General features: G+C 39.3%; 1 protein-coding gene across 1 annotated transcript in view; it reads left to right on the top strand.

Annotated features, from left to right (window-relative positions):
• The window catches only part of LOC144196861 (retinal Mueller cells isomerohydrolase-like), a 15608-nt gene extending 4524 nt beyond the window's left edge, over nt 1–11084 (top strand). The window contains exons 7-14 of the mRNA XM_077717361.1: nt 5134–5215; nt 5311–5443; nt 5529–5671; nt 5743–5872; nt 6655–6769; nt 9332–9426; nt 9506–9617; nt 10602–11084. Coding sequence (XP_077573487.1) covers nt 5134–5215; nt 5311–5443; nt 5529–5671; nt 5743–5872; nt 6655–6769; nt 9332–9426; nt 9506–9617; nt 10602–10747 — 956 coding nt within the window. The 3' untranslated portion in view covers nt 10748–11084. The remainder of the gene's footprint in view (nt 1–5133; nt 5216–5310; nt 5444–5528; nt 5672–5742; nt 5873–6654; nt 6770–9331; nt 9427–9505; nt 9618–10601) is intronic.
• The last annotated feature ends 1748 nt before the right edge of the window (nt 11085–12832 follow it).

The raw sequence follows: 12832 nt of genomic DNA, 5'->3' as shown, positions 1-12832 counted from the left end.
AATAGGTGTTGTACCCGTGATTTTCCACGGGGTGGTAGTAGTATTTCGCCTTTAAAAGACGGGTGAAATAATCAGACAGGTCCTTCGTGGTATTTGTATTTCAAACCAACTTTAGTTATTTAAGCAATTCACACAAAACATAATATACAATAACACTCAAATATATACATAGTAACATATTAACAACCCGTTATAATCCAAAGCAATGTACTTGCTGCATAAACGATTATAACTTATGAGTATTGTAACTTGTTACCTTTTGTTCCGGCCGTCATATACTGCATAACTATTATGCTACCCTTATAACGGCGGCCGAAAGTAGCCTGCTGTAGACAATGCACCCGAGACGCGCACATTCGCGCACACACATAAAAAAAAGTAAACAACCCACGGTCGAAGGTAGCTCGCTTTAAACAATACCCGAGACTCGCACATTTACTCGCACACATGAAAACGTAAATAACCAGCGGCCGAAGGTAGCTTGCTGTAAACAATACCCGAGACTCGCACATTTACGCGCACACATAAAAAAAGTTAACAAGCATCACTAAGCATTACGTTCTTTCTCACATGCTACTATTGCCTCTTGCACATCTCACACTCAATCGTTATTCAAAACAAAGCAACATACCTTTAAAAGACGGGTGAAATAATCAGACAGGTCCTTCGTGGTATTTGTATTTCAAACCAACTTAGAGAAATGTCTGAATAGCCCGTAATTATACTCTACCAAGGTCTATGACCATTGGTTAATCATTACGTCATCGCCCCGTGTTTAACGCATGCTAGCGGCATGAGTCCCCTTTCAACTTAACACCTGCACTCATGTATAACATCAACTACTTCACCCTGTCACACTCTCCCCCACAAAAACAAATGTCGTCCCGACATTAATATGCTCCCAAACATTCCCACATTGGTGAGCCGATGCTCATTAAAGTCCAGGCGGCACGGCCACAGTTCAAATATAATCCACAACTCGTACGGTCCACGTTTTACTGGATGGCACAGTAATCACAGTCCATAACAGTCCATAACAGTCCATAACAGTCCATAACAGTCCATAACAATCCATAACAGTCCATGACAGTCGTCCTTGTATGTTCAAGCTTGTTGGAGTCCAAACAAAAAAGGTGGCTGCAGGTAATATGGATGCAGGTGTACTAACCAAGGGCCCACTCCTGGTGCAGGGTAAACAGTTAGCCGCTCCTGCGGTGACTGTGTACTATAACAGGAGGGGATTCCAAGATGGTCATAGGTCGTACGTCGTGGTGGGTGTCTCTCCCTTCTCGGCCGTTCATCAGTCAGCGCCTCAGGTTCCGTCACGGCGGTTGGCGGGAAAGTCTCTGATAACTGTTCAGCACTAGGACCTTCAAGAGGAGGGTTTGCTCCCTCACCAGGCAGGTCCTCCAGCTGATGGTCCTCTTCCACTTGTACTGGTCCGGAAGCAGGGCCCCCCACCCCGTGTGTCCGGTCCACAGGCAGTGGCCCGCGCTCCGGCTCCATCTCCTGGGCACCTCTCTCATTTAGCTGGCGCAGCTCACAGTGGAAGTCATCCTCGTCATCGCCTTCTTTTTCTGACTCCTGATGAGATGCCGGCTGCTTTTTCTTTCTCGGCGTCCTCGTGCCGATTTTCCCTTCTTCTGGTGTTATCTCAACGGGCAAATGTTCACAAGACATTAGTAGATTTCTGTACAGAATTCTGGAACGATCTTTACCTCTTCCTGGCCTAACTTCATAAATTAGTAGGCCAGATCCCATTTGCTTCACCACTGTGTGAACTGCATCTTCCCAGAAGTCACGGAGCTTCCCAGGTCCTCCTCTTGGTGTCAGGTTGTCTGGTTTTGGTTTGACCTTTGGGAATCTACTCGTCTTTGTCTGTTGAGTAGGAATTGATTCACTAGATTTTTGACATTCAAGGGGAGACTTGTCAGTGTCTCTACCATATTGGGTCAAAGCTCTAGTTGATTCTATCTTTAACCTCTCATTCGCCTGTTCTTGTTCCCTTTCTTTCCAGAATGTAACTTTTTGCAGCTTCAATAATTCAAGCTCCTCTTTCAGTACTTCCTCCCTCTGGAGAGATGCCATAATCTCTCTTTCTGTTGCTTGCTTGGTCTGAAAAAGTTTCTCCTTCTCCACAACAAACATGTCCACCTGTTTCTCCAGAGCCATTTTCTCTTCTTGCAGTACGCTAATCTCATCAGTTTTCTGCTGCTCAGCTTGTTCAAACTGAAGTTCAAGATGGTCAATCTTTTTCTGAAAGGCTTCTCTCTGTTGCGATATGTCCTCTTCCAGTTTTTTGATGATGTGATCTTTAGATTGAACGATTTCATCAGTATGTAAGTTTTCTAGCGCCAAGAGTTTTTTCTGTTGGGCTATTTCCTCTTCATAAGATAAAAGTTTCAATTCTTTTGCCTCCACATCTGTTGCTGCCTTTGCTAAACAGCCAACTGTTTTGTCAAGCTGGTTTTTCAACTCTGTATTTTCGCACCGCAGATTTTCTCTCTCAGCTTTGTAAATTTCTATAGCTTCATTTCTCGCAGAGAGCTGCTCCAACAAATCTCTTCTTTGCTTATCGCGCTCTTCATTATGCCTAGCTTGTTCTTGTTTCATGGCTTCAAGGTCCCTCTTGAGAATTTTTTCACGCTCAAGAGAGGCCAAGTGTTCACTATTTATTGCCTGCTTTGCCCCAAAAAGTCTCTGCCACCCCAGTCTTCTGTCTTCATACAACATCCTTATCCCCTCTTTTAATTTTAACAACTCAGACATACCTTGGTCCTCGTCTTTGAGTTCGCTCCTTTCCAGGTGTTCATTAATGTGACTACCCAATCTGAATTCTGATATGCGTTTCGGACTCCCTATGTTAAGGAAATCACATATTTCTAACAGGTCATTAACTGTTAGCTTGTGCAACATTTCTTCTACCTCTATGCGTACTTGCTCCCGTTCCATTTCCATTTTCTCAACACAGTAGGAGTTTGGTTTATGATGCAAAAGTGAACACTGAACTGGCACGTTTTTACCGTCTCTCTGATGATCTCTACTGGCCTCAGATGACGAGTACTCTGCCAACTTCACGTCCCTTTTCACCACAACACCTCTCCTCACTGTCTGTTTCCTGGATGTGGTTGGTTCTGCTGGCTCAGCATTCAGTAGTCAGGTTGTGAATACTGGTCATCAAAGCAGCAATCCCAGCGGTGCCTCCAAAAATGTTGTACCCGTGATTTTCCACGGGGTGGTAGTATTACGCCTTTAAAAGACGGGTGAAATAATCAGACAGGTCCTTCGTGGTATTTGTATTTCAAACCAACTTTAGTTATTTAAGCAATTCACACAAAACATAATATACAATAACACTCAAATATATACATAGTAACATATTAACAACCCGTTATAATCCAAAGCAATGTACTTGCTGCATAAACGATTATAACTTATGAGTATTGTAACTTGTTACCTTTTGTTCCGGCCGTCATATACTGCATAACTATTATGCTACCCTTATAACGGCGGCCGAAAGTAGCCTGCTGTAGACAATGCACCCGAGACGCGCACATTCGCGCACACACATAAAAAAAAGTAAACAACCCACGGTCGAAGGTAGCTCGCTTTAAACAATACCCGAGACTCGCACATTTACTCGCACACATGAAAAAGTAAATAACCAGCGGCCGAAGGTAGCTTGCTGTAAACAATACCCGAGACTCGCACATTTACGCGCACACATAAAAAAAGTTAACAAGCATCACTAAGCATTACGTTCTTTCTCACATGCTACTATTGCCTCTTGCACATCTCACACTCAATCGTTATTCAAAACAAAGCAACATACCTTTAAAAGACGGGTGAAATAATCAGACAGGTCCTTCGTGGTATTTGTATTTCAAACCAACTTAGAGAAATGTCTGAATAGCCCGTAATTATACTCTACCAAGGTCTATGACCATTGGTTAATCATTACGTCATCGCCCCGTGTTTAACGCATGCTAGCGGCATGAGTCCCCTTTCAACTTAACACCTGCACTCATGTATAACATCAACTACTTCACCCTGTCACATAGGCATACAAAATCTATCTGTGTTGAAACACTGGGACAAGAGGAAGCTAACGGTAGGCAACAGAAAATATACTGTAAGACAATTTCAACTATCTACACTTGATATACTCAATAGGTCAAGAAGTATATTTCTCACTTTATATACGTCAGAACGTTATATTCAGTTTTCCACTCGTTATCTGAATCACAGATCTAATAAACATAAAATAAGAATAATGTTTGAAAATATGAATTGTTTATGGCTCTCTTCGTCAAAAAGGTTCCCGACACCTGTTCTAATCTAAAGTAAGAAAGAATGCATCCGCGACAATATTTTTAAAATAAAATAACGGATAATAAATGCATTTACTTTTTAATGGATTTGGATAACTTGGATCGTTTTTGTATCTCAAGGCACTCATTCGCATGTAAAAAGCTTTCATAAACTGAACATTTCGTACCTAGAGGCATTCGTAATTAGCGGTATGACTGTATTTTACTGCACTGTGACTGTTACATTTAAATGGCATCTAAAATAGTATACATAACTGTTAGCACGTGTAAAAGTGGCGGCCCGGGGGCCAAATCTGCCCCGCCGCATCATTGTGTGTGGCCTGGGAAAGTAAATCATGAATGAAGAGTATAGATTTCTTAAAATGAAGAGTATAGATTTCCTGATTTTCCCCCTTTTAAATCAATAATTACAATTTTTGTAGTATTTTTTTTCTGTGTTTTTAGTTCAAAAATAATTTTGTAAAATCTAAAAATATATTTTTAAAAATGATAAAATAAACATTGTTTTAGATCTATAACAAACTGAATATTCAGGGCTTTTAATCTAGTTTTTTTTAATCCATTTATACAAAAAAAATCCAAATATTATATCTAAAATGGTCCGGCCCACATGAAATCGAGTTGACGTTAACGCAACCCGCAAACCAACCCGAGTCCGACACCTTTGTTTAATATACAATATATATTTATATATGCAGTATTGATCATTAAAGTAAACAGATCAACAGATTTAAAAACAACAATAGAAGGTCATGTTTGTCCTGTAAATAAGATGATTATTGTTCCCATCTTTTATTTTCAGACAATTCGGACCCTTTAGAAAAATCCCAGGTTGTGGTTCAAATCCCAAGCAGTGAGAGGTTAAAACCATCCTACATCCACAGGTCAGTGAGATTTTTTCCAAGACATCACCATATTTTCAAAATACTTTGGTCACCCTAAAATGTTTAATTATCTCTCTTTTTGCGGGTGTCCCTAGTTTTGGCTTGACTGACAACTATTTCGTGTTTGTGGAGCAGCCAGTGAAAATCAACCTACTCAAGTTTCTGTCAAATTGGAGTGTGGGAGGAGTCACATACATGGACTGCTTTGAATCAAATGAGAGCATGGGGGTATGTGAGTCTATCGTTGTGTTTTAAGGTTGAGACAAATAATACGTTTTTTTTTGTTTATGGGTGTTCATATTTGTGTTTGTAGACATGGTTTCACCTAGCCACTAAGGACCCAGCAACATATCTGTCAAACTACAAGTTCCGAACATCACCTTTCAATATCTTCCATCATATTAATGCTTATGAAGATAATGGTTTTATTGTTGTTGATCTCTGCGTGTGGAAAAGGTGAGTGTGTTCTGAGAGGCCTTTGTATATGTATGTTGGCAACCTTATCCATAATGCTTGTCTGTTTGCAGTCATGACTTTGTCTACAACTACCTGTACCTGGCAAACATAAGAGGTGAGTGGGAGGAGGTTAAAAAAGCAGCCAAGCGAGCTCCTCAGCCTGAGGTTAGAAGATATGTATTGCCACTGGATATATACAGCGTGAGTACACACATAGAAGAATGAAATCTAAAGTCGGAGTTTATATCATGTTCTCTCTAACTTTTCTGGACATAGTGTCTCACTCCCTCAGTCGAAAAATATGTTTGAATATGAGCGTGATTGTCTATATCGGAGGTCTGCAAACCGATCCTTGTGGGCCACTGTGGGTGCAGGTGTTTGTTCAAACCAGTGCTTCTCAATTATTTTCTGTTAGGCCCCCCCTAGCAAGAAGAAAGCTATTCGCCCCCCCCCCCCACTTCCCACCGTGACTATAAATAAAATCATTTTTTAAAATTGTTATAAGTACAACATTTTATCCTTATTAACATTAAAGAAAACGGAAAAAAGAAAGAAAAATAGTCAAACTTACAAAGAATAACTTTATTAAATCTTGTTTTAAGTCTGCAACAGAAAAGATTTTAAGTGCATCAATGCCTGAAATAAAAATGCGCAATTACACTTTATACTAGTACGGCAAAATAAAATCCTGTTCCCCAGGGTTACAACCCCCCCCCCCCCCCCCCAGGGGGCGCGCCCCACTATTTGAGAAGCACTGGTTCAAACCAATCCAAGACAAACAGTTTAACTAATTAAGTTTCTGCCTGACCAAAAGCCATCTAGGATTGACTCTAGCTCCCCTTAGTGAAGAAGGATGGTGGAAGAATGTTTTATTGTCCAGCAATTAGTAATCACAACATTTTGGGATAAACAAGTCATGAATATAAATGATCTGAAGCCTTAATGGGGGCATACCCAAATAATTTTAATGGTTGGCCTTTTAGGAGGATCAAGGAAAGAATCTGGTTTCTCTCCCATACACGACAGCAACTGCTGCTCTGCATTGTGATGGAACTATCTGGTTGGAACCTGAAGTCCTCTTCTCTAAACCAAGACAAGGTGCCACCCACTTGTATTCCTTTTCAAAAGTGCCTTGTTGTCAAAAAGCGGGAAAGAAAGCACTATTAACAGCTACCAAACTGTTTTCAGATTGAATAATTTTAAATATATTAGAATGAAAAATGTGACAAACAGTCTAATCCTACATTAATCTATGTTTAATATATTTTACACACACCAAAAATCAAAAATGTGACTTACAGTTGTGGTCAGAAGTTTACATACACTTGTGAAGATAATGTCATGGCTCTTTTGAGTTTCCAGTTATTTCTACTACTCAGATTTTTCTCTGATAGAGTGATTGGAACAGATACTTCTTTTTCACAAAAAAACATTCATGAAGTTTGGTTCTTTTATGGCTTTATCATGGGTTAACAGAAAAAGTGGTCAAATCTGCTGGGTCAAAAATATACATACAGCAACACGAATCAAGTCACTTGGATCTATTTCAAAGCAGCTGCAGGTCTCAAGAGAAACAGTGCAAACAATTGTTTGTAGGTATAAAGTGCATGGTACTGTTTGTCACTGCCAGACCAGGAAGAAAACGCAAGCTATCACCTGCTGCTGAGAGAAAATTGGTCAGCAGGGTGAAGATTCAACCGAGAATTTCTAAAAAGCAGATCTGCCAAGAATTAGAAGCTGCTGGAACACAGGTGTCTGTGTACACTGTACACTGTCAAGCGTGTTTTGCATCTCCATGGACTGAGAAGCTGCCGTGCAAGAAGGAAGCCCTTGCTCCAAAACAACACCTTAAAGCTCGACTGAAGTTTGCTGCCGATCACATAGACAAAGATAAGACCTTTTGGAGGAAAGTTCTGTGGTCACACGAAACAAAAATCGATTTGTTTGGCCACAATGCCCAGCAATATGTTAGGAGGAGAAAAGGTGAGTCCTTTAACCCCAAGTACACCATGCCTACCTTCAAGCACGGTGGTGGTAGTATTATGCTGTGGAGCTGTTTTGCCCCATGGAACTGGTGCTTTACAGCAAGTAAATGGGATAATGAAGGAGGAGATAACCTAAAATCATCAGCCTGAAGATTGGGTCTTGGGCACAGTTGGGTGTTCCAACAGGACAATGACCCCAAACACACATCAAAAGTGGTAATAGAATGGCTAAATGAGGCTAGAATTAAGGTTTTCGAATGGCCTTCCCAAAGTCCTGACTTAAACCCCATTAAGAACTTGTGGACAATGCTGAAGAAACAAGTCCATGTCAGAAAGCCATCAAATTTAACTGAACTTCACCAATTCTGTCAAGAGGAGTTGTCAAAGATTTAACCAGAAACTTGTGGATGGCTCCCAAAAGCACCCAATTGAATTAAAAATGCAGATTTGATCACTTTTTTTCTGTTCACCCATAATACAGTCATAAATGAACCAAACTTCATGAATATTTTGTGAAATATCTGTTCCAATCACCCTATCAGAGAAAAATCAAGAGTTTTAGAAATAACTGGAAACTCAAGTGAGCCATGACATTATGTTCTTCAGACGTGTATGTAAACTTTTGACCAACTGTTCATCCAGTCATGGGTGGCCCGGCGGCTGAGTGGTTAGCACTTCAGCCTCCCAGTGGGGGACCTGGGTTCAAATCTAGGTCGGTCCACCTGTGAAGAGTTTACATGTTGTCCCCATGGCTATGTGGGTTTTCTCTGGATAATCTGGTTTCCACCCACATACCAAAGACATAAATGGTAGGCTGACTGGACACTCCTAATTGCCCCTAGGTATGAGTGTGAATGTGAATGTTTTTTTGTCTCCTTTTGCCCTGCGATGTCCCCCGTTTCTGGCCCAAAGTCAGCTGGGATAGGTTCCAGCACCCCCGGCGATCCTAGTGAGTATTAAGCAGATCGGAAAATGAGATGACGTAAAACGAGATGAGAGACATCCGTCATTTGCCATTGGCTTGGTCTTCCATAACTTGACCAAATAAAAATAAGTGCAACATAACAATAATGATAGAATGCAGTTTGTATAACAGACTAGTATCATTAAAAAAAAATAAAAATTAAAAACAGAATTGCTACCTGGGTGGGTCCAGCAGCTCGAGTGGTTGGTATGTCGGTTTCACAGCTTTGGGGTCCCGGGTTCAAATCCAAGTCGGTACACCTGCGTGGAATTTACTCTTCCAGGGTTTGCGTGGCTTTTCTCCGGGTACTCCAGTTTCCTCCCACATTCCAAAAAACATGCATGGTAGGCTGATTGGACACTCTAAATTGCCCCTACGTATGAGTGTGAGCGTGAATGGTGGTCTATCTCCTTGTGCCCTGTGATTGGCTGGCCACCGCTTCAGGGTGGCCCCCACTTCTGGCCCGAAGTCAGCTGGGATAGGCTCCAGCACCCCCCACGATCTTAGTGAAGATAAAGCGGTTCAGAAAATAAATTGCATACAAATGCTTCCTGACAGTGCAGTAGTTATTTCGTCTGAATTCAGTGTGGGCACCATGGGTTCAATTCCCACTTGGTGATCAGTTTGGGATCCAGCACACCATGGCCCTGACAAGGATTAGCAGTGTGTGAATAAATGGAGGGTGATTTTAGTGTTTTCTTTGTTTTTCAGCCTTTGAGTTTCCACAAATCAACTACTCTCTGTGTCGTGGCAAGAAGTATTCCTACACTTATGGTCTTGGACTCAACCATTTCATCCCTGACAAGGTGAAAAGACTATATACTTTTAGTCTGTTGGAAAGGAAATGTTTGAAACTAATTTGCCAATTTCCTGTATTTTCTGTAGATTGTCAAGTTGAATGTGCAAACTAAAAAGACGTTGGTCTGGCAGGAGGAAGAGTGTTATCCGTCAGAACCAATGTTTGTACCAACACCAGGAGCTACGCAGGAGGATGATGGTAAGAATTCCATCATATACAATGACACTGGAAGACAGTGTAAACTACTGTATTTATTCGAGTGTACCGCGCAAAATTTTGTTCCTTAAAACTGGGGCAAAGTTCGGGTACGCTTTATACACGAATCCCGGTGAAACGCTGCCCTTCAGCGCTGAAAAAGTTGTTATGTATAATGTAAAACCTGTCTTTGTCCATTAGATGGAGATAATCTACCTTCTTTCACAAAAGATAGCCCTCTCCAAATAGCCTTAGGGCAAATTTATAGGGTAAAAGGGGTAAAAATTACAAAAAGTTGCTCCAGGGAAACGAGTCCGGCCAGGGAGCGCTATCCTCGCTCAAGAAGAATGGAATCAATTGTTTGATGGATCTGATGATGAACAATCAGACTTTGAACAAATGTATATATTATGAGGATGAATTATACTTTAAGCATTCAAAATTGTAAATTCCATTTGAGAATTGTGTTCATGTTACCAGTGGTTTGTTTTACCTAGTTTCTCTACCATAAGTTGTGAATAAATGTTTTGTCATGGAGACATCTGTTAAGCATTTGCCCGTTTCCAGTACCGGTGCAATCCTTGGGGTGAGCTGAGAAAAATTGAAAAAAAAAACTATTTCACACCAGTTTTTAGTCACAAATTATGGGTTCAATTTATACACGGATGTGCATTATACTTGAATAAATAGGGTACCTAATGGTGATATACTCAATAGGTAAAGAAGTAGAAGACTCACTTTATATATGTCAGAATGTTATATTCAGTTATCTGAATCACATCTGCATGCAACTTACAACAGATACAGTAAATATTTATTGGCGTCTCCATTTGGAAATCTAGTAAATCAATTTAAGTCCATAACTAGTAAGAAACGCAGAATAACGCTCTAACACTTTGTGCACAACGTAGTGTGCATTATATAGTCTAACCCACAAAATGAGTACCACTGTATAATTTCCCTTGTGTGTGTTTGTGTGTCCCATAGGTGTGTTGTTGAGCATTGTAGTGAAGCCCGGAGCAGAGATGCCAGGCTTCTTGCTGGTTTTAGATGCTGCCAGACTGACTGAGATTGCCAGGGCAGAGGTCAACTGCATATTTCCAGTAACTTTTCACGGCTACTACAAGTCATGATCCTCATATCCATCCTGAGGTAGTTAAGTTGCTACAAGTGTCTGATATTCATTCTTCAGTATGACTATTATAAAAAGTCACAACTACCTGTATACTCCATCATGTAAACATCGACGTTGATAAAATAAAATATACAATATACAGTCATATCTCTAAAGGGTTGACATTTTCAGGTTACAATTTTTTTTATATGCAAATGAGTGACTCAAGATACGAAAAAGATCCAAGTTACGAAATCTCCCCAAAAAGTAATTGCATTTTCTTATGTTATTTTATTTTGAAAATAATGTCGCGGATGCATTGATTCTCACATTAGGACATCGCTACGCTCTACTGGGCTCTCATTTCATCGCTACTTTTTTTTCATTTTGAGACATTAATAAATCATTTCCTTATCGTTTTCTCTAATTTTTGTGTTTCCTCACATCTTTCGTACAAAATTGGGACACAGAACAATTTTAAAGGGATTAGTTGGCAGTGCTGTGAGGACTGTGTAATGAATTAGAGAATTTTCATATAAAGTACACCCCTACTTATGTAATTGTCACATTACAAAAATAAATTCTGGAGCCAATTCATTTCTTAAGTAGAGGTACGACTGTACATAATTTAATATTGTTCAGCACCTTCAAAACAATAACAAACAAAACATTATTGTATTGAAGTAAATCAATTTACTCTTATAAAAACAAAAATATTTCATTGGAAAAACACTAATTGACAAGGTCAGGCACTGACAGTTGTTTTTGAGGTTGGAAAACATCTAGTTCAGGGGTCGGCAGCCCAAAAAGTTGAGAGAACCATATTGGACGAAATATGTCTGGAACCGCGAAAAAAATAAAATCCATATAATGAATGCAACACATGCTGTATGTATCTATATTAGCCTACTATCAAAATGACTAAGGAGTCTACAAATACATTATACATTCTTGAGTAGTTTGTTTTCTCTGCAGTTCATTCACTTGACTGCTCTGTTCTACAATGTCGCCTCAAGTTTGACTTCATTTCAATACTAATTAAATGTTTCTTGAAAAGTTTGATTAAATTAAAGAAATGCAATAAAGAAATGCGATTTTTTAATGTAATTTTTATATTCGACAAAACAACAAAATGGAAGGTGTATATCGTGCCTTTTCACCATTTGTGAACGGAAGTGGTGGAGTTTGGAGATGCAATCCACTTCTAAAATCTATTTTTGGCAATGAAATGCCAAAAATTAAATTTGAGAAACATTGAATCCTGTTTTTCTCAACTAAATCTTCATTCACATAAATGTTGAAATGTAATTTTTATTCTACATCTAATAATAGCATTGGAAAATATTAAGAATGTTTGTGTCGTTTGTCATAATTAAACCATATTAAATGAAAAAAAAAATTAATCTCCCTATTTTCAAGCATTCACTCCATAGCTGTAGTGACATCATCCCTGATCACCTATAATTTCCACCGGTTTTCCATTGCTTTCTGTGACTAAACAGTCACGTGTCCCCTTTGTCTAGTGCCAAAATGTCACCAAGTAAACCTTCTTCCATATTTTTCCAAGTAAAACTGGTCCTGAAATAAAAGCTCAGTAATTTTGTAAGCAACCAGCATTTTTTTGTGAAGTTGTTTTTAAACATTGCTATTTGATTTCCTCGGTGGGAGTTTATTTTAGTATTGTTTTGATTTGTAGGAGTAATTTTTCATTTAAGGATCTTGAATTTTTTGAGAAATAAAAACACTTGTTTGCTAAGAATTTACTATCTGAGTTCTCTAGCTTTGAGTCCAGTTCTGGCAGAAGAAAATCAATGGTCAGAGTGACAACTTGTTAGGGAGACTTTACAAAATAGTGGCAGAGTCATCATATTTTTTTTTTAAACTCTGACAGGGTCTTATTCCATATTGTAATCTTGAACAATATACAGAACAGTATGCACATGTTTAATCACTGCTATTGGGCAAGGGAAAAACAAGCTGCCCAAGTGAAATTTGCCTTTGGCTATATGTTCATTCATATGTATAATGAAGAATATGACATATTTTACTCATTCATCTTACTATAGCTGTTTCATTTTGATATTACTATTGTATGATTAAACTC

The sequence above is a fragment of the Stigmatopora nigra genome, chromosome 5 (assembly GCF_051989575.1).
Source record: "Stigmatopora nigra isolate UIUO_SnigA chromosome 5, RoL_Snig_1.1, whole genome shotgun sequence".
In the NCBI taxonomy this organism is placed as follows: Eukaryota; Metazoa; Chordata; class Actinopteri; order Syngnathiformes; family Syngnathidae; genus Stigmatopora; species Stigmatopora nigra.
This window is presented reverse-complemented; position numbering and strand designations above follow the sequence as displayed.